General features: G+C 41.5%; 2 protein-coding genes across 7 annotated transcripts in view; one reads left to right on the top strand and one right to left on the bottom strand.

The window, feature by feature from the left end:
- Positions 1-1,995: 1,995 nt before the first annotated feature.
- ifi44g (interferon induced protein 44g) lies at positions 1,996-7,544 on the top strand. Its single transcript, XM_062395636.1, has 9 exons — positions 1,996-2,069; positions 3,611-4,086; positions 4,164-4,209; positions 4,514-4,554; positions 4,749-4,800; positions 5,146-5,341; positions 5,529-5,931; positions 6,270-6,406; positions 6,482-7,544. The coding sequence occupies exons 1-9, from the start codon at positions 2,065-2,067 to the stop codon at positions 6,677-6,679; spliced, it is 1,554 nt and encodes a 517-aa protein (XP_062251620.1). The 5' UTR covers positions 1,996-2,064; the 3' UTR covers positions 6,680-7,544.
- Positions 7,543-18,304, bottom strand: part of rabgap1l (RAB GTPase activating protein 1-like) — a 179,272-nt gene continuing 168,510 nt past the window's right edge. For all 6 annotated transcript variants that reach the window (XM_062395184.1, XM_062395183.1, XM_062395182.1 and 3 more), the window contains 7 exons: positions 16,671-16,763; positions 13,413-13,523; positions 12,872-12,976; positions 11,920-12,003; positions 11,459-11,530; positions 10,747-10,947; positions 7,543-10,320 (listed from right to left, as the gene is read on the bottom strand). In XM_062395184.1, the coding sequence (XP_062251168.1) occupies positions 10,165-10,320; positions 10,747-10,947; positions 11,459-11,530; positions 11,920-12,003; positions 12,872-12,976; positions 13,413-13,523; positions 16,671-16,763 (822 nt within the window). In that variant the 3' untranslated portion in view covers positions 7,543-10,164. The remainder of the gene's footprint in view (positions 10,321-10,746; positions 10,948-11,458; positions 11,531-11,919; positions 12,004-12,871; positions 12,977-13,412; positions 13,524-16,670; positions 16,764-18,304) is intronic.

Genomic DNA, 18,304 nt, shown 5'->3' with positions numbered 1-18,304 from the left:
ACTGACTTTTAATAACACCCAGTCGTGACCTCAAAGCTGCAACCGTCCCAGCCCTGACGTCTCCATCCGAAAGGTGACTCAACATCGCTCAGCCTTCCTTCCTCCAGAAGTAAGAGCCGAGGGACTCGTTGTTTCTGCTGAGACAGCGGAAGCATTGCATGACCACACAAGGCCGTGAAGATACTGAGCCTTGTCATGGACTGTCATTGTGTCTGATCAGTTTCAGGCTGGATAACTTCACGCTGAGTGACAGACGAGCGAACTGAAAGAATCTGTAAACATGTTGTTTTAAACGTTTGTTTAAGTTGGAGGAGTTTTGCTGCGTCAGCATGTTCCTGTGAGCTTCTCCCTGAGCTCCACGGCCAATAAGTGGAAACAGGTCGAGTGTAACTTCTAACATGATTTGAGTTATCATTGATAATGAAGTAAACGAGTTTAGATCCTTCTAAGCTCTCGCGGATATTTTCCTCTGTGGAGTTTATTTTTCTGGTGACATCTTAGTGAGTGAAGAGCTGATAGACCCATAGAGAGGAGTTTGTGTATCCGACCCTGCCACCAGTCCAAGGATTTCACTTTTCTGTTTATGTGTAAATAATTTGTTCAAGAACCAGTCTGAGCAGCTCGTTATATAATATTTATAAATAAACAACGTCTGATATAATCCATGCATTCACAGAACGGCCACCCCAGACCTATTCTGAGCTTCTATTCATTTCTTGGGGCAGTTTTGGATTGAAGTTAAAGCTTTCTTCGATTTTTGAATTTGACAATTTTGACAAAATGCCATAAATGTGCTGAAATGACACTAAATTATTTTCTTATTTGTAATCACTGCAAACCCAGCGAAAGTCAAGACCTAGTATCCTGTAGGCCTGTACATGAACACACAGCTGAACCCCTGGTGAGTTTCTTATCCAATGGATATCAATCAGCATCACTGATTACAGATGAATACACAGTTCTCCACTGATTGGAAGCTACTGAGTGAGGACAGTAATAAACAGGAAGTTTTGGATTTCAGGCTGTGTGGCCTCCCTGTGGAGGAGCCAGAGGCAGCGTGGACCTGAGTGGACCTCTACTGGCAGCCAGCAAGAGAGCACAGCTTCACACACAGGACCAGAGCTCCATCTAGTGGACATGATGAGCAGAGACAATAGAAACAAGGTCTTCAAACGTGCTCATATTTCATAATTATTTATATCCGTTACCAAATCCCTCCAGTCCACATTTCTTCAGGAAAAACGTTTCCACACAAACTAGTTCACAGAGTGTTGTAGAAGACGTCTGATCTGGTGTTTAGTCCCTCACAGACAGCATGTTGACTCTGTCCTCTCGTCTCAAGGCCTCTGCACCAACACGTTGATCCACTGACACACCTTCACTCTCCATGAAGCAAACCAACAGGAGGGTTTCCACATACAAGCAATCTGCCTTGGGGTTCTGTTGAAAACGAACATAGTGAGTAGAACAATAAGGGGAATGCTAAAAAAAACTTTCTGACCCCCTTTTTATGGGCTGTTGGCTTTAGGGTCGGAATGAGGTTTAGGTTTGTGTTGGGTATTTAGTTTGGATGGTTGAGGCTGGTGTGAGGGGCTAGGGAATGCATTATATCTATCTATCCATAGATGTGTGTGTGTGTGTGTGTGTGTGTGTGTGTGTGTGTGCGTGTGTGTGTGTGCGTGTGTGCGTGTGTAACTAAACGACAGTCTGTGTGTGTGTGTGTAACTTGTAGACAATATAAATAAAAGTCAGGGTGTGTGTGTGTGTGTGTGTGTGTGGGGGGGGGGTGAGTAACTTGTAGACAATACAAATCAAAGTCAGGGTATGTCTCCTCAGTTTCACTGGACGAAATGAAAGTGTGTGTGTGGCATTTCTGAGGAAACCTCCCAGCCTCAGTTTAAATGTATTATAGTCAACAACACACTGACGCGTCCACAAAGACTCACTGTGTGTGTGTGGGTGTGTGTTTCTCCAGCACTTTCACTTTCTATTCGTCAGAAACGCCACTGCCTGCACCTCTGCTCTCTTTCTTCCTGCAGCAGCTGCTTCAACACAGGACTCACGATGAGGTAAGTGAATACATATTAGAGCTGTTAATGTTTTCACCGAAAGAAACAGATGTGACAGAGGGCCACAGTTAAATAACTAACCTCTGATGACATGTTTCTTTTTGGTCTGTGGTTGCCTGTGTCGTGTCACTTAGAGCAGCAGGGTCGATGGGAGTTGGTCAGAGTTGGCCCATATATAATTTTAAATGAACTCGTGTTAAAGATGCTGCCGTGCAACATGTGGCTTTTTGTGTTAAATTGTATCGTCACCAAGTTACAACATTTACTCTGCAACAGAAGGTGGAGTTGAAAAGTAACTGTCAGCACATTGAGCTTTGGACAGTTCACAGCAGATCAAAGGTTTATTCTCTATGCCACCTTCTACATGCAGGTGGATCTGAAAGGAAACATAGAACATGTACTATAGTTTATAATATAGTAAAATAGTTCTAGAATCAAGTCAGATACTTATTACAAACACATACGAATTCTACTATGCTTCTGTCAAAATGTAGATGAAGTTAAATTAAATATATTTTTATTGATTTGCTGAGTGAACGTGCTTTTTGGCTTGCAGTAACAGTCTCTTACCAACAGGGGGTGGTGCCTGACCCATGTACATCGTTCTGAACTGTTCTCATTCTTCATTGCTACTTTTATTTTTGTGGTTCTTTACATATAATACACATATATATTGATGAAATACTTTTGTACAAACGTAAACATCATTGCATCTTGTGGAACTTGTACTTGGAACTTGATCTTGGTAAATACGTTATCATTTAAAATACAAGGACTTTTGCTTGTAGAAGTTTTTTTAGAGTCCAGGATCGGCTCTCAGGGGAAATTTCACATTTGATTTCAGATTATAGTTGATTTTATATTTTATAGAGTCGGTGTGATGCTTCTTTCTCCAGTTTTATTTGTCACTGCTATAATACACATTACAGTATACATGGGAAATGCAGGTGAGGGTGCAGGGGACATTTAAAAACAACTGAACACACATTAAGACACATTGGAACATTATAAACATGAGAAGAAAGCAGTGACTTTTAAAGTACGATGCAAGATGAACACATTAAAAATGACATTTTATAGTTTTACAGTTTTGACCCAGGCTTGAGCTAATAAAGCAGATAATTATAATTTTTTGATTGATAGATTGATTATTTACTTGATTATTCAGAATAATATTTATCACAACACCACATGTTTATAAGGCAAAGGCTTTGGTGAGACTTCATTGGACAAAAACAAAGACAGGATGGATGTGAAAGCAGGGTCCAGTGCTGTTAATGGATGTGAGACGTGGCTGAGCATGTTTCAATTGTGTTTCGTATTATTCTTGCACATTTTTTTATTTCAATCTCATATTTTATCACAAAACTCAACAGGGCTTATATGTCCCGAGTCGTCATAGGGACCTCTCTTATTTGTTTCAGTCCACATCAACAATGCTGCCACTATTAAGTCACAGTTATCATATTTTAGATATTCGGATCATTAGGTTTTGTTTTATTGATCGTCTTCCTGTGACGTACAATTGTTTTCCATATAAGCAGCAGCTCTCCATTTGGATCAGCTACTCCAGCTCAACCCCTCAGATTCTCTTCATTGGGATCAGCTACTCCATCTCAACCCACCAGTAGCTCTCCATTTGGATCATTTACTCCAGCTAAACCCCCCAGCGGCTTTTCTTTTGGATCATCTACTCTAGATCAACCCCCCAGCGGCTTTTCTTTTGGATCATCTACTCTACATCAACCCACCAGTGGTATTTCATTTGGATCATCTGCTGCGGCTAAACGCACCAGCAACTCTTCATTTAGAACAGCTACTCCAGCTAAACCCAAGAGCAGCTCTCCATTTGGATTAGCTACTGCAGCTAAACCCACAAGTGTTTTTTCATTTGGATCATCTACCCCAGCTCAACCCATCACCAGCTCACCAGTGACGGCCTTAGAAGCCCTGAGCAACTGTACAGCTACAACGAGCACAACGTGCAAAATAAAACCACAGACTTTTACGTTTCCAGGTAAAACCAGACCAGAGACTTTTTTTGAGAGAGAAGGATGTTTGCTTAAACCTCACTGACTCTTACACTCTGTTCAGCAGTGAACCAGAACGGTGAACTGAAAGACACAGATTCAAAAGAAGTGTGAGTAAAACTGTGACATTCAATAACCCAAGCTCCAATCTTCTTTAAGAATATGAGCAATGGGTCAAATGTTTCAGCTGGATTTCTTTTTCCCTGACATTAATTTAAATCTGTGGGCTTCTATCAAGAAAACGTTCATTGTGTCATAAGATCTCAGTTTATAGTCTCTGACACTCACTCATTTGTCTCCGTCACAATGTCGGCATGGTCACTTAGGTCGTATTGTTTTGATCTGTTATTTGTGCTAGATCTCAAGCTTCATGGATTTCCTTCCTCTGATCTGTGCGATTGTTTCCCTCCACAGCTTTGGATTTGGACAGGCACCAGCACCAGTTGTCAACGCAGGTAAACTACTGAACGGTTCAACCAAGACTTTCAGAATCTCTCTGTGCTGATCGTAAGCTCCAGTGTAGCTTCTGCAACTGGCTGCGATCACCTTGTGTTCTGCCTCTTATCCATCCCATAATGCATGTCACTATTCAGACGGGGAACACTGCAACTGCTGAATGTTTCATGAAATTTCCTCTTAACTTTCAAAGTCTCTCCAGCAGTTAAACCCCCTTCGTGGAGGAATGTGCAGTGGACAGAAGAGTGAGTAAAGTTACATTCAATCAAAGGAGACATATTAGGATCATATTCAGTTATATTTTCATTTCATTTCCTGGAAATTTCAGACTTTTGAACCAATTGCATGAAGGTGAGACAGCATTAAACAGTAGAAGAAGAAAGAGACTCAGGAAGGAGGGTTGCTGCAGTCTCCTCCACCGAAGACATTCTAATGTTAGACCAATGAGAACTTCAGTTTTGCCGTAATTCAGTGGAGATGGAGTTGTTTAAAATGCAATTGGTTCGTACGTTTTCTCCTGATGGAGGCGTGGGTGGGTGGGTGGTGAGTAGACAATGGGTGAACAATCCCTTTTAAATGTCAACCTACAGGCGAAGGAGCAGCCTGATGAAGGCCGTCGGCTCCTACACACCGGGCAGTGAGGAGGTGACTCAAGCCAGGGTTCTCCTCCTGGGCCCTGTCGGGTCGGGAAAGTCCAGCTTCATCAGTTCAGTCCATTCGGTGTTCAACGGACGAGTCACCAACCGGGCCATGGTGGGCGCCTCCTCCACCAGCTTCACCAAAAAGGTACAAGAGGAGCAGCAGCATGAATCTCTGAAGCTACTGTTCCCTTTGTCTTTTCCTTGAATTTCATTGTTGAGGGGAAGAATGTGACCTCAAATAATTGAGTTTATGCAGGAGGAGGCTACACACACACACACACACACGCTAACAGAGTCGTCCATCACATGAATTCCTTGTGTGTGTGTCTCAGCTGCAGTCGTTCAACATCTGTGGTCAGAAAGGTAAGGTGTCGACCAAACTGGTGCTGTGTGATTCTATGGGTCTGGGGAAAGGAGAGATGACCGGACTGACCCTCCACGACATCCTGTCCGTCATCAAAGGTCACGTACCTGAGGGACACAAGGTAACAATCCCAGTGATGTTTTCACTAGTGTGTAATGATCTAAGTTGTACGAATTGTTGTTTTCTTTACCTGAGAATGTGCCTTTTATATTCAGATGCTTTATCATCGGTCCTCAGCCTGGACCTATTAAACACCTTTTTAGTTTTTATGGCAGCTGAAGGTTTCCACATGTTCTCTTCCATGTTTGGAAGGAGAGGGCGAGGTGAGGGGTATTCAGCTGCAAAATGCAACTTCACCACTAGTGGCACTGGTTTAACGGACGAGGAAACTTAAGAGACAGGCTTCAGGCGTTGTAAATGAAATCATGTGACGTCACTCAGCCAATCAGGTCTGTAAATTCCAAGACCAGGACAGACGAATGAGGGGGGGAAAGACAGTGAGAAGTGAATCAGAGGAAAGAAACTGGCTTTGTTCTCTAAAAAGAACAAAGTAGAGTTTTGAACTAAAATAGTTTTCTAATCCAACCTTTAGTTAATATTTATGTTTTTTATATTAGAGACTTGTATATAATCCTAATGGTTCTCTGTGAAAACTGAGAAAATATATGGTTGGAATATTATTGTGCCAAACTTTCCTAACCACACACAGATGTTGATACAGTGTGTGTGTGTGTGTGTGTATCAGGTATCCACCAGGTGGCTCTGCTGACCCATGTGGATGAAATCTGTGCAAGAACAGCCACAGACGTCTCAATGGTTTACGCCAGCGAAGCAATAAAAGAGACGGTGGGTTGATACAAACCAGTTTGAGAAATGTTCTGTGAAATGTCACGGTGGCCTGACAGATGCTTGTGCCTGTAGATGAGAAAAGCTGCAGATCTGATGGGTATGTCCACCTCCTACATCGTCCCGGTGAAGAACTACTCGTCAGAGCTGGACCTGGACGTGAACACCGACGTGCTGCTGCTCAGCGCCGTCGAGCACATCCTGCAGTACGTGGATCTGTTCTTCCAGGACAACACACCGCAAGAAACGGAGTCAGAGAAAATCGAATTATAATCCAAACATGAATGTCGTCAATTTTTAAGTGTGGGGATTTGAACAACCTTATAAGAAAGTTGCTTTTGTTTTTCTTACCTTTTTACCGAATTTAACAGAAAAATCTTTTATTCAGAATCAGAAGTGTGTGATATTTTATTGTCACCTGCAAATACAGTGTTCTCCACTGTCATAGAAGTCGTTTAAAAAACTTGCTTCACACACCAATTTGGTTTGTGTACTATGATTTCTTTCATGTTATGCTAATCCATTCAATACAATTAATCCTGATATCTTTGGATTGGAATAATTTATAAATTCACTCCTAAAATATAAGATTCTGGTCATAATAACATTAAATATCAATAACATCATGGTTTGACTGTTTATTTGAGATTGTAGGTGTGATTGGACTCCTCTCCAGCTGTCGAGCTCATTATACAACAGTGAAGTAAAGTCACAATAAATAAGCATATGTCAAATTGTGAATATTTAAAAATGAAAAGGGAAAATGTGAATATTACAGAAACTCAACAAATTGTTATTCTAGAAAGAACCAGGTTTATGTACCACCTTAACATAGACTGGTGATAATGTTATTGTCATCATCATTATTAACCACTTTTTAATTTTAACATTAAGAACATGATTGTGTATCCTATCAGCAGTCTGACAGAGCGGTTACACAACTGTTACTGGTCTCACTCTTCCATGTTTCTCCATTACAGAGCTAGAAGATGTTCAAGTATCTGATTTCATTTGAACTGAGAAATTCCATTTATTGTTATATCACACTTTATAAAGTACATCGGGTTTGAATCTTAATTCCTTGTGATGCAGAATTGCGTTAAATCCCTCAATAAAATCCCCAAAGTGCACCAATGAACTGAAAAACTGGAATTTATTAATGCAGGCCAGACAGATATTGTACAGCAAACAGTGTTGGAGTCGCACTGGTCCAGGATCAGCAGCTCCACATGTAACAGGACTGTGGTGTCACACACACACACATTCACACTTCTGATCCGACTCACCGCCTGCTGAGCCTGGAAATTAACTGGGAGTTGGAGCGGATTATAAATTGGCAGCTGACCTCTCGGCGACAACAATCATCAGTTAAAAAATAATTATGCTTCTGTGCTCAGGATAACTTTTAAACAAACACACACACACGTCTTGAAGTTAAAATATCAATGTTGTGTTAGTGCACATAAAAGACGGGGCCCCTCCCTCCAACTTGGCCTCAGTTTACATGACACTGGTTGTAGGACACTGTAGTCGTCACGGCGGGACGAGGGAAGTCAGTCTCCTTTTCTTGCTTTTCGGGATTTTAAAGAGATTTCCTCCAGCAGGTGGCTGAGGGGCCGTTAGCGGGGGGGGGGGGACACAACTGTGAACATAATGATGATTCTGTAAGACCAGATGAAACGGTGGATTCATGAGGCACAGATAAAGAACCACTGGTGGACGGAGCAGTGGTGAGAACCTTATGGCACAGCTGACGCAGCCATCGGCTTCAGTCATCAACAGAAAAGGCAGCCGGGTGAAGAAGAAACCATTTCAACTTCAGCCACTCGAGTTACAGTGGACAACGCACATGTACATACACACACATCCCAAAACACTCGATCATACACACACGGACGACGTGCGAGTCCAAACACCGATTCAAGAAAAGCGGCGAATAAACCAAGACTGTTTTGGCACCGACATGAAAAACAACTTTTCATGTTCGAGTAAAAGAGACTTTTTGGTTAACTGCTGTTTGTCAACGAAGCAGAGACAACACAATCCTCCTGGTGTCTTCAGATACTAGTGTCAATGTCACAGGTAAGAAGTTTTACTTAATCTACATTAAAATCAATAAAGATGCTTTAATTATTGTTATTGTAGTATCATTTCAACTGAACTATGAGCACAGAGCAACACTGACAACTGTCCACTGCGGACACGGGAGCTTCTGGCTTCAACAGTGAGGGTTGTCGTCCTTTCAACACTGAACTCACAACCACAACACAAAGGGAAAAGTGTCAACGTGTTTGTCAATGATGGTGTTTGGCCTGATCTTGCTCATTATACCTGGTGGTTATGAAGGGATGAATTCTGATATATAAAATACTTTGAGTGACAATCGTACTGCACTGACTTCAATCTACAGTGAATTCTGGTGACCTGTGTGAAGCGGTGAGGTCGTCCAGTGCATTGTGTAACATCACTGAGCGATCACCTCAGTGTTAGTTTGGCTGTGACCTTTCCCGGCCCTGTGGAAGCCATTTTTTCTTTCTTTAAAGATCGAACCGAGGAAAAACCGTCACGTGAACGAGGAACGCAAACCTATAGAAACTGTGATGGACGTCAGTGCAACTTAAAAAAGACGTAAAAGAAAACTCTGAAGGTGAAATTTGCAGAAAGTTTTATAAATATTATGGATTCGAAACAGATAAAAAAACTCAATTTACTCAGAGGAATGAGATGGAAATGAGATTTCTCTGCTGAATTTCAAGATTGTGATCGTCAAATCAGGTTTATGGAAAAGAGGCAGGGACAAATGGAGCCGCTGCACATTGTCACTTTGTCTCTCCAGCGTTTGGACTCGACCACATCGATCGCACAACGTGCTCAGACATCAACATCAAAGAGACACGACATTCAAATTGCAAACAGTAGAAAAAAAAAATTAACAAAACTCTTCCTTATGTTGTTTCTTTTTCTTCTTCTCGTTAAAGAACTGTACAGGATTATTTAAAAAAATCAATAATTACTTATACATATTTATATGACAACATTGTTTAACGTTATATTACTATAGAGAAATACAACTTCTATGTTGTTCTTGTTTAACACCTTGGATGCAGTATTCCTTTCTCAGACTCCCGTGGCTTTGCTGCACTGAAGCTGGCTCTTGTAGATTTCTAGGCTGTGACAGTTTAATCAATGTGACGTAGCTGAATCACTGTCACTGAACATATTGTAGGTTTAATTCTCAGCTACCTAAAATCTGTTAAAAGGACTAATAACGCTGCATTGGCAATGTCTGTCCACAAGGTGCCACTACATGAGCGATGCCATTCTTTTGATAAACTCCTTAAGCGGAGTTTAGAGCTTTAACTAAACCGATCAGTGTCAGCGATGACCCCTGACCCTTTGAAGAAAGTTAAAGCCTCACTCGTGAGTCACACTCACTTGTAACATCAGCTGTGAAGCAGAGAAGCTCAAGAAATGTTTTTTTTTTGTTCGCTCAGATGTAAACAGGAAGAGAAAGACAGGAGGCCCCCCCCCCTCCTCATCTTTTCAGCTATTGGCCATCAGAGAAGCTGCTGAGCTGCACCTCGCCACCGCTTGGAAAAGGAATACTGCATTTCTCTGCTGCTTGTTTCCTCAATCTGTGTTCCTCAGCTCTTGTGTGCATCCCTGCAGGGGGATTTATTTATATATATATATAGATATCTGTATATATCTATATATCTATATATATATAGAAGGGGGAGTGCGGGAGTTGGGGTCATCTAGGCAGGACCTTCCTTCGGAGAGGACGGCGTCTGGGATGTGGAGCTGGAGGACGAGGAGCTGGAGCTCTTCAGGGAGCCCAGGGTCTTGCTGAACCAAGAGTTCTTGGCCGCCTGGATCTCATTCATCAGGACTCCGCGCTGGTGCTCGAGCTCCTGCGCAGCGACAAGAGGAGCAGAAGGGAGTCAGCGGGAGGAGCAGGGAGGTTGTGGACAGGTTACATTCTTTACTGTGAGTTCCTCTAACTGCCCTGTGTCATGTAACAGTGTTTATTCATATAACAGTCCCATCCAAGGATCCTTACACTTATCTTCAGGGCAATGTTCAGGTGCTTTTGTATTAATGGTTATAAAACTGAGTCTTGTGTTGACGAGTGTAGAGACTTTTAAAAGCTGTGTATATTGTAGATTTTTAGACATTAAAAAAATCGGATGTGGATGATTCTCACAGATTTAGTTAATATATCAATTTCTGCGAGAAGAATCAGGCTTGATATTTTTCTCCATAGAAGCTTCAATAATCCCTGATATTATCAATAATCATGTCATGGATCAGTGTCCCTCCTCGATGCTGATGCTGACCTGGATGCGACACTTGGCCTCCACCAGCTGCAGCTTCGTCTGGGCCAGCTCCAGCTCCAGATGCCTCAGCTGCTCATTCAGCCCGTCCTTCTCCTCGTCCTGCGGCTCGCTGGACGTGTTGTCCCTGCCGGGGGACGACACCTGGAGGGTCCCGAGGGTGCTGAACAGGTCTCGACAGTGATCGCAGCCCGATACTTTACTCTGCGCGGGCACAAGGGTGAGTAAACACATTGTAAACTGTGAACATGTCCAACCAGTTAGTTCATCAAGGCTCTTTGTGGCCTTTCATGTAAACTCTGTTAGATTTGTGCAACATTTCTCCTGCTTATTTATTAATCATTCCTTATGTACACCCCTGTCTCCTGGATCAAGCCTTCCTGTTTCAACTTGATGTTCTGTGGTAAGACATCACATGAGAGGAGAATGTCCTGATCTTTATCCGGGCGTGAGGTGGTTCTCCACCGCACCCGAGGAGCAACGCTTTAGTTAATGTTTGACAAGGGCTAAACGAGTCATGTGCAATCAAGTTCTCTGTGGGTGGGATGATGTTACCAACATGGGCTTGTCCGACTGCTTCATGCGAACTCAAACACACAACAGAGTTATAAAATCCTTCATCCTGTGACGGGACAGGTTATCTTAAATTAAGATATTAAACGTCTCCAAACCTGCACCTGCGGCCTCCTACAGTGTCTCAACAATGCAAACTCACCCTGACTAAATCCAGCTCCTCTTTCGTAGCCGCCTGCTGCTTCTCCAGTCTGGTGCTCAGCTGGGAGCAGATCTGAAACAGAGAGGGGAAGCCGGGGTGTAAAACATGACATAAACTACAAAATGAGACAAAATGAAGATGTCTCTGACCTGGTTTTCTCCAGGAAAGTCCTCTGAGCAGAGACATTTTAATCTCAATTAAAACTCCTCTCTCACTCGTATAGCTGCACACACTTAATGGGAGCAATCAGTTCTTAACCTGGTGCTGAGTTCAGCCCTTATAAGTCTGGAACCCATGTCTAATACTGCACTCTAACTTTATGCTGCTCTGATGGATGAACCCTACAAATACAATTCAAACCACAATACATGTATCTGATTCTGCTAAGAACGAACAGAGTAAGACTGATATGCTACTTTACCTCAAGAGCTGACAAACTAAAACACATTCAAATAACAAACCTGTTTGTATTCAGCTATGATCGCTGTGGTTTTCTTGATCTCCAGCTCTGCTTTCTCCAGCTCCCTCCTGAACACTTCCTTCAGCTGCGAGGAACAGAACGACAGCAGAACTCTCATGGAACGGATTCAACTGGTTAATACTGCATCAGTCTCTCTCGGTGAACAGTATACCGAGCCATATTGACTAACAGTAAATGTAGAGCCAAGGCCATGCTCCCTTTTTAGTTTAATTTCAGGTTGTGTTGTGGTGGAATATAACTTTTAAAGATGCATCAGCTCCCACTGATAATGAAAACAACATGGCCATCAGTGTGTAAAATTTAGGTGAAAGAAATGTTAGTTAAAATAATTCTAGTAATGTTTTCCGTTGTGTGTTTCATCTAAAATTTACAAATTGTTGTTGTTTTCTACCGGAGAATGAGCCGTTAATATTTCAACACTTAATATTTACATCGGGAGCAGATCCTCTCTACAGAGACCGCCATGTTTTTTACAGTAGATGGACAAACTAAACAACTTTGAGTTTTTATGACAACTGAAGGCCCCAGGTTCTCTTTTGTGAAAATACTACGTATCTTTTACAGTGGCGACAGATTTCTGAACAACTCGATTGAATCTGCTGTAATTAAACAGCAAACTGAACCTGTTCTCTTGAGACTGACATTGATAATAATCCACCTCTTGTTGATGTTGTTACACGTTGGTCATTGACAGAAGCTCACTTGAGGCATTCGTTACTAAATGTGCATTACAATACAGTTCTAAATTAATATCATCAAACAATGAAGCCGTTCAGCAAAGGAAACACATGTTGTGCTGCCTCATGAAAACTTTATCAAAGGTCTGTTTTTCTTTATCACACATGTTAGTTCAAGTCGAGCAATGGTCCAGAGCTTTGACTGGGACCATTAAAACCACTGATCACTAAGGCATGTTGAGAGGCAGCTGTTACCTGAGCCGTCTCCTCCTCCTGTCGTCTCTTTTCTTCCTCCGTCTCCACGAGACGTTGCTTGGTGCTCAGCAGCTCTTTGTTCAAAACATCAGCTTTGTCTTCCGCCTGAATGCACACACACGCACACACACACACAGACACGGACACGCACACACACACAAGACCCTTTAATGAACAGAATCTGCAACTGTAGGACAGCAGCAGCATTTTCACTCAACACAGACTCGATAAACTGAGACATCTCGACTGTTTACTCATGAATACAGTTTCATAGATTCACTGTCTAGAGCAGCTGCAGTGGATGTTTAATGAAATGTGTGTGTGCAGCTCAACAAGAGCTGTTGATGTAGAGTGTTTGGTATCAGTCTGTTCATGTCAGAGAAAAAGGTTTTGAATTATGTCATCTGAAATTGGAAATAGATCTACATTATAGAAACAGACCTACCAAACAAATCCATTCTTCAAATTAATATATAGAATCTTTTTCCGTTTGAAACAAGTGTATCGGTTTGAAAAACATGCTCTTGAGTTGCAGCGTTACCTGGTCCAGGTCGGTCCGAAGGGCGATCTTACTGGTGACCAGTTCATGGGCCAAGTCATCGTTTTCCTGTTCTAGTCGCATACTGGCCTCCTGAAGGCGACGGTTCTCCCTCTGTACACACACACACACACAAACACATTGATGATGATGAAATGATAACAACATGAATTTTTTTTTCTTTTTGGATAAATCATAAAACGTTCATTTTTTTTGTATTATTTATCTAACGTAGACACTCTGGCTTAGAGATTAAGAGACCGTCCATGAACTGCCTCATCCTCGGCTCTTTGTTTACCTCATTCTCCCTAATCCCCTGTCTACTGGTGCTTTAAGGTAGAGGCAGCGTTAAGACTGAAGAAAGGTAATTGTAATTCTATTCAAAACGGTTAAAAAAAACACCCAATACACCCCCCCTCCCACACACACCACACCATTTGAAAGTCCCCGTTGTAGACCATTAGAGAAGTCCCATGACTGCTGGTCTGCCAGTAAACAGTCTCACATGACGGCCATGCCTCAGTGGGACAAAGCTGTTGGTCTCAGTTGTGTCACCTGACTGTGATATCCTGTCAGTGTCACCCAGACGACCTCTGCCACCCCTAATTAACCACACCCACCCACCTAGCTACTCTATTTACGATTCATAATAATTACAATTAAAAACCTAACTGGTCTGAATTATTGTATTTACTACAATTACACAAATATAAACTGTAAAAGTACAATACACGTGCATCTCTCTACACAGTGAAACTCTCCTTTTGGTTTCACATGAGCAGATCTCAACCTTTTTTTAAACTTAAAACAAAGAACAGTAACCAGCATGTGTGGAGTCACCATGAAAGTCACACAGCTCCATCACCCTCTGATGCATTATATCACACATCACACAAACAGATACCAGCATGAAAAGAAAAGAAAACAGTATCACATATCACTGAATGAGTCCAGCGTTGCCTGCAAGGAGCCCTCATGCTGCCCTTCAGATTCAATCACTTCCTGTTTGCAGTTAAGTGGTGAATTTAATTTGGGACCCGCATCGTCTCAGTTAGCAGGGAGGGAGGTTTTAGACTGAACATCAAAGGATTCACATTAAATTGTAACAAATAGTCAATGATTAATGTCAACAAGAATAAAGACGAGCAAACACCTTCAGAAGTAGATTAAGTGGAAAGTCTGTAGGAGCAGAGGCAGCTTACCGTGCTGCTGTCCAGAGGCACAACATCTTCATATTGAGCCTCCAGCAGCACTGACTGAACTCACACACATGATCCTGGCGGGAGTTTCCCTTCTCTGTGCGACACCTCACTCTCTCTCTCCCTCACACACTCTGTGCTGTGCTCTTTTTTTAAAAGACCCTTTATTTAGTTGTAATACAAACAGTGAAAGCAGCTAAGAACTGTGCCAAAGAAACCCCATATGTGTTACATGTATCAAGCATATAACACACAGACAAATACAAACTACTGTCGACTAAACGATGCAACACACGGGTACATACCTAACCCCGGAGCATAGAACCACACAGAATGGTGAATTGTTGAATTTCTTTCAGGATAACGAGATGTAATTCCTTTGTGTTAAATCGAACCCTGCGTTAATTCAGAGGTGGCAGCTTTTCTGCTCCGTGTCTTTGTCTTCTTGTTCTCTAACCAAGTTTTTCCACTGGCTACAGAGGAGGCGGCTCTGATCCAACTTCTAATCTACAGTAAAAGTCTTCCTTCCTTCCCTCCAGAACCAGCAGCTCATGCAGCTCGGCTGTTTACACCGACACGCCACTCACGTCTCAGGGGAAACCAAGGAGGGATTTTAATGATGAAACATTTCCTGGTTATGTTTTACTGTTTCACTTGATTGTTTAATGCCACTGCTTGTTTCATCCAATTCCGTTTTATGCCCTCACATATGCAACTTTTATGATATTTCATTGAGCATGTTCTGGACATCAGCAGGTTGTCGTTGTTGTTGTTGTTTTTGAACTGAAAGTGAACTTTAGAAATCAACCAAAAAACAAAAACAAAAAAACGATTGCTGAATTTGCATAAACCTAGAAACACAGTCCGGTGTATTTCTTTTAATGTTAAATAATTTCAGAAAGTATTATCTTCATTTATCTTGCAGGATCAGTTCTGTGATCATCTGAGGGACTTTGTTTTTTAATGGGTCAGATAACTATGGAACAGCAAACACAATTCAAACTAAATGTCAGCAGTGACCTTCCTCCCTCTTTCCAACTACTACGACCAGTCGTCTCTAAATGACACAAATGTTTGTCAACACAGTCACTGTGACCTCTACACATCCTAACAAAGACTAACTAAATTCACTTTCAGCCTTTGTTTGGAAAAAAGCCAAATTCAATTATTAACTGACTAACTAACTAACTTGACTTTGCTGAAATGAACAGCACATGGAAGTGAACATTTTACAACTTGAGATACTTTAGCTGGATCTGCAGCATTTCGGTTGTTGGGGAAAATCAAACTTCATCGCTTACAAATTTGTTGTTACTTACTTATTGTTGAAAGAAATAAACTACATCATTCTCTAAGAATCTTTCCACAAGAACAAACACATGCAATAAGAGCAGCAGGTTTATTAGAAATAAACTGTTCCTGTAAATTCTATATTAAACCTGCAGGCTAAAGAAATTCATCCAACACAGCACCAATTATTTTCTATTCTTCCTAATAACAAAGACAAATTTGAAAAAGAGAATTAAACTGTGCCCTGAGATTTAGGAGAAACAAGAATGACAGATTTAAACCAAGAAAAAGAGAAAGAAAACCAAGCACACACATAAAGTAAAGACGTGCTGTGTGCTGACAGTTTGAGTTTCCATGAATCTTTAAATATCTGCCCTCACATCTCCCGTTTTGTTTTTTTTTAATTTGCGTTGAATCAGACGAGATGAGGTCGCTGCAACTACCCCCCCTCTTGACAACAATGCCAAAAATAGACGGTTCAAACACGATAAAAGAGAATAAGTGAGTAAAAGAGTTTGATGAACACACTCGTGCTCACAGGAGATTTCCAATATTAGAAACTTGGTTTATTTTAAGAAATACGTCAACTTCAAAGAAGCATGAAGAGCAAAGGGTTTTCTCACCATCTCTAAGACTGAATAATAAAACAGATGTGTGGGTTTAACTTCACCTGCTACCAGAAGATAAAACATTGGAGCACAAGTAACTAAGATAAGGAAAGTCATGTCATAATGTGTGTATGTGTGTGTGTGTTTGTGGGTTTGTGTCCGACCTGGTATCGGTCGATGGGGTCCTCTTGCTGCAGCTGGCTCTCTCGCAGCGTCTGATATTCCTTCTCAAACTTCTTCAGCTTTTTGGTTGGAACCTGAAAACAACAGGACAATTGTCGATATCGTTAACTTACATCTCATATCCTGTGTGATAAAAATCAAAGCGCATGTTTTTGCTGTTTGGAGATTCAGAGAGAAGATGTGTTTATTTATTTGGAGAAGCAAAAACAAGTGATTTTCAGATTAGGCGTCCTCGCTGTGGTGTCGTTGTCTGAGTCGGAAACCAGCAACAGTCACATTGTACCAGAGTAGTAAGAGGTCTACTGCAGCTTGAAGAAATTAGGTCTGTCTTTAGAAAACTTCAACAGGGTACTATCAACAGCTACAGTTATTGCAGTCGATGAGACCTGATGTGAGCAGTAAGAGCTTCAGTTTTTACAACTCCAACATTAAAAGAAACTCAAAAGGTCAGAGGTTGCAAAATAAATCTACATAAATGAACCGAGCTGAACATTTCTGCTGAAGTATGGGTTTATGCTGCACAGTTTTTATATTTATTTTCTATTGCACAGTCTACTGTTTCTGATCTGAACACATTACAAACACTAAATTGTACACTTTCTAAAATAAAGTTTACAGAGTAGGCTCATAGAGATTTTATCTTAGAAAACTAGCAACACAATATCCAACTGTGACGTCTTTGTGCTGTGTTCAAGTTCACCTGCCAACCGGGACATTGCCTAGTTCAGCAAATCATGATACGTTTCTGTGTTGTGTAAAAGTCTCTAAGATTCACTTTCCCACAAGAGCAGAGAGCCTGAGGGTCACAAACGTTTCTCCGTGAACAGGTGAACTCTGCAAAGTCTCTCATTTGAAGTGATGGAGTGAAAACACCTGAAAGAAAAGCTGCATGTGCTGGACATCGATGACTGAGTGAGTGTGAGCTGCATCTGTGTGTGTGTGTGTGTGTGTGTGTGTGTGTGTGTGTGTGTGTGTGTGTGTGTGTGTATGTTTCTGCTTCAGGTGGAGGGTAATGTTATCTCCCCTGTGTGGAAACAGTGTTGCCATAGTGTCCACCGTTAAGGCTGGGGATTCCAGGTCAGTCTCAGTCAGATGACTCCCTCCTCTGAGACTGTAGAGTGTGTGTTTGTGTATCCATGTCCTTCACTGGTTTTGTGGAAATCGAGTCAAGAGCCTGATTCAGTTTTGTGTATAGTGTTTATCTCTTACGTCTCTATCTATGGGTTACAGATCAAACACTTATTGATTAAAATCAATAAGTGTTCTTACTTTCTGCCTCTTTAAATTAAACCCATACCCTCCTCAGTCTGCTGCAGTTTGCTGCTTATCTAAAAAATGATAGATGACACCAATTTACTGTAAAACCAAAACCAATAAAATAATTTATAGTGCTTCAATAATGATTTCACTGCTCCCCCTCTACCAGTTCTCTAAAGGCAGCCATTCTGCCTTTAGCCCAGCATTGTTAATCATTTATTCGCTTGTTAAATAAATGTCCAGCAACAACATAGCAATGACATGTAAATCATTTCACCTCAATAAAGAAATGGAAATGTCAGATTCATAAATGAAGGACGTCTTTGTGAATGATTAAATAAAGTGCCTGATTTAGAAA

This window comes from Platichthys flesus, chromosome 9, assembly GCF_949316205.1.
Source record: "Platichthys flesus chromosome 9, fPlaFle2.1, whole genome shotgun sequence".
NCBI lineage: Eukaryota > Metazoa > Chordata > Actinopteri > Pleuronectiformes > Pleuronectidae > Platichthys > Platichthys flesus.
This window is presented reverse-complemented; position numbering and strand designations above follow the sequence as displayed.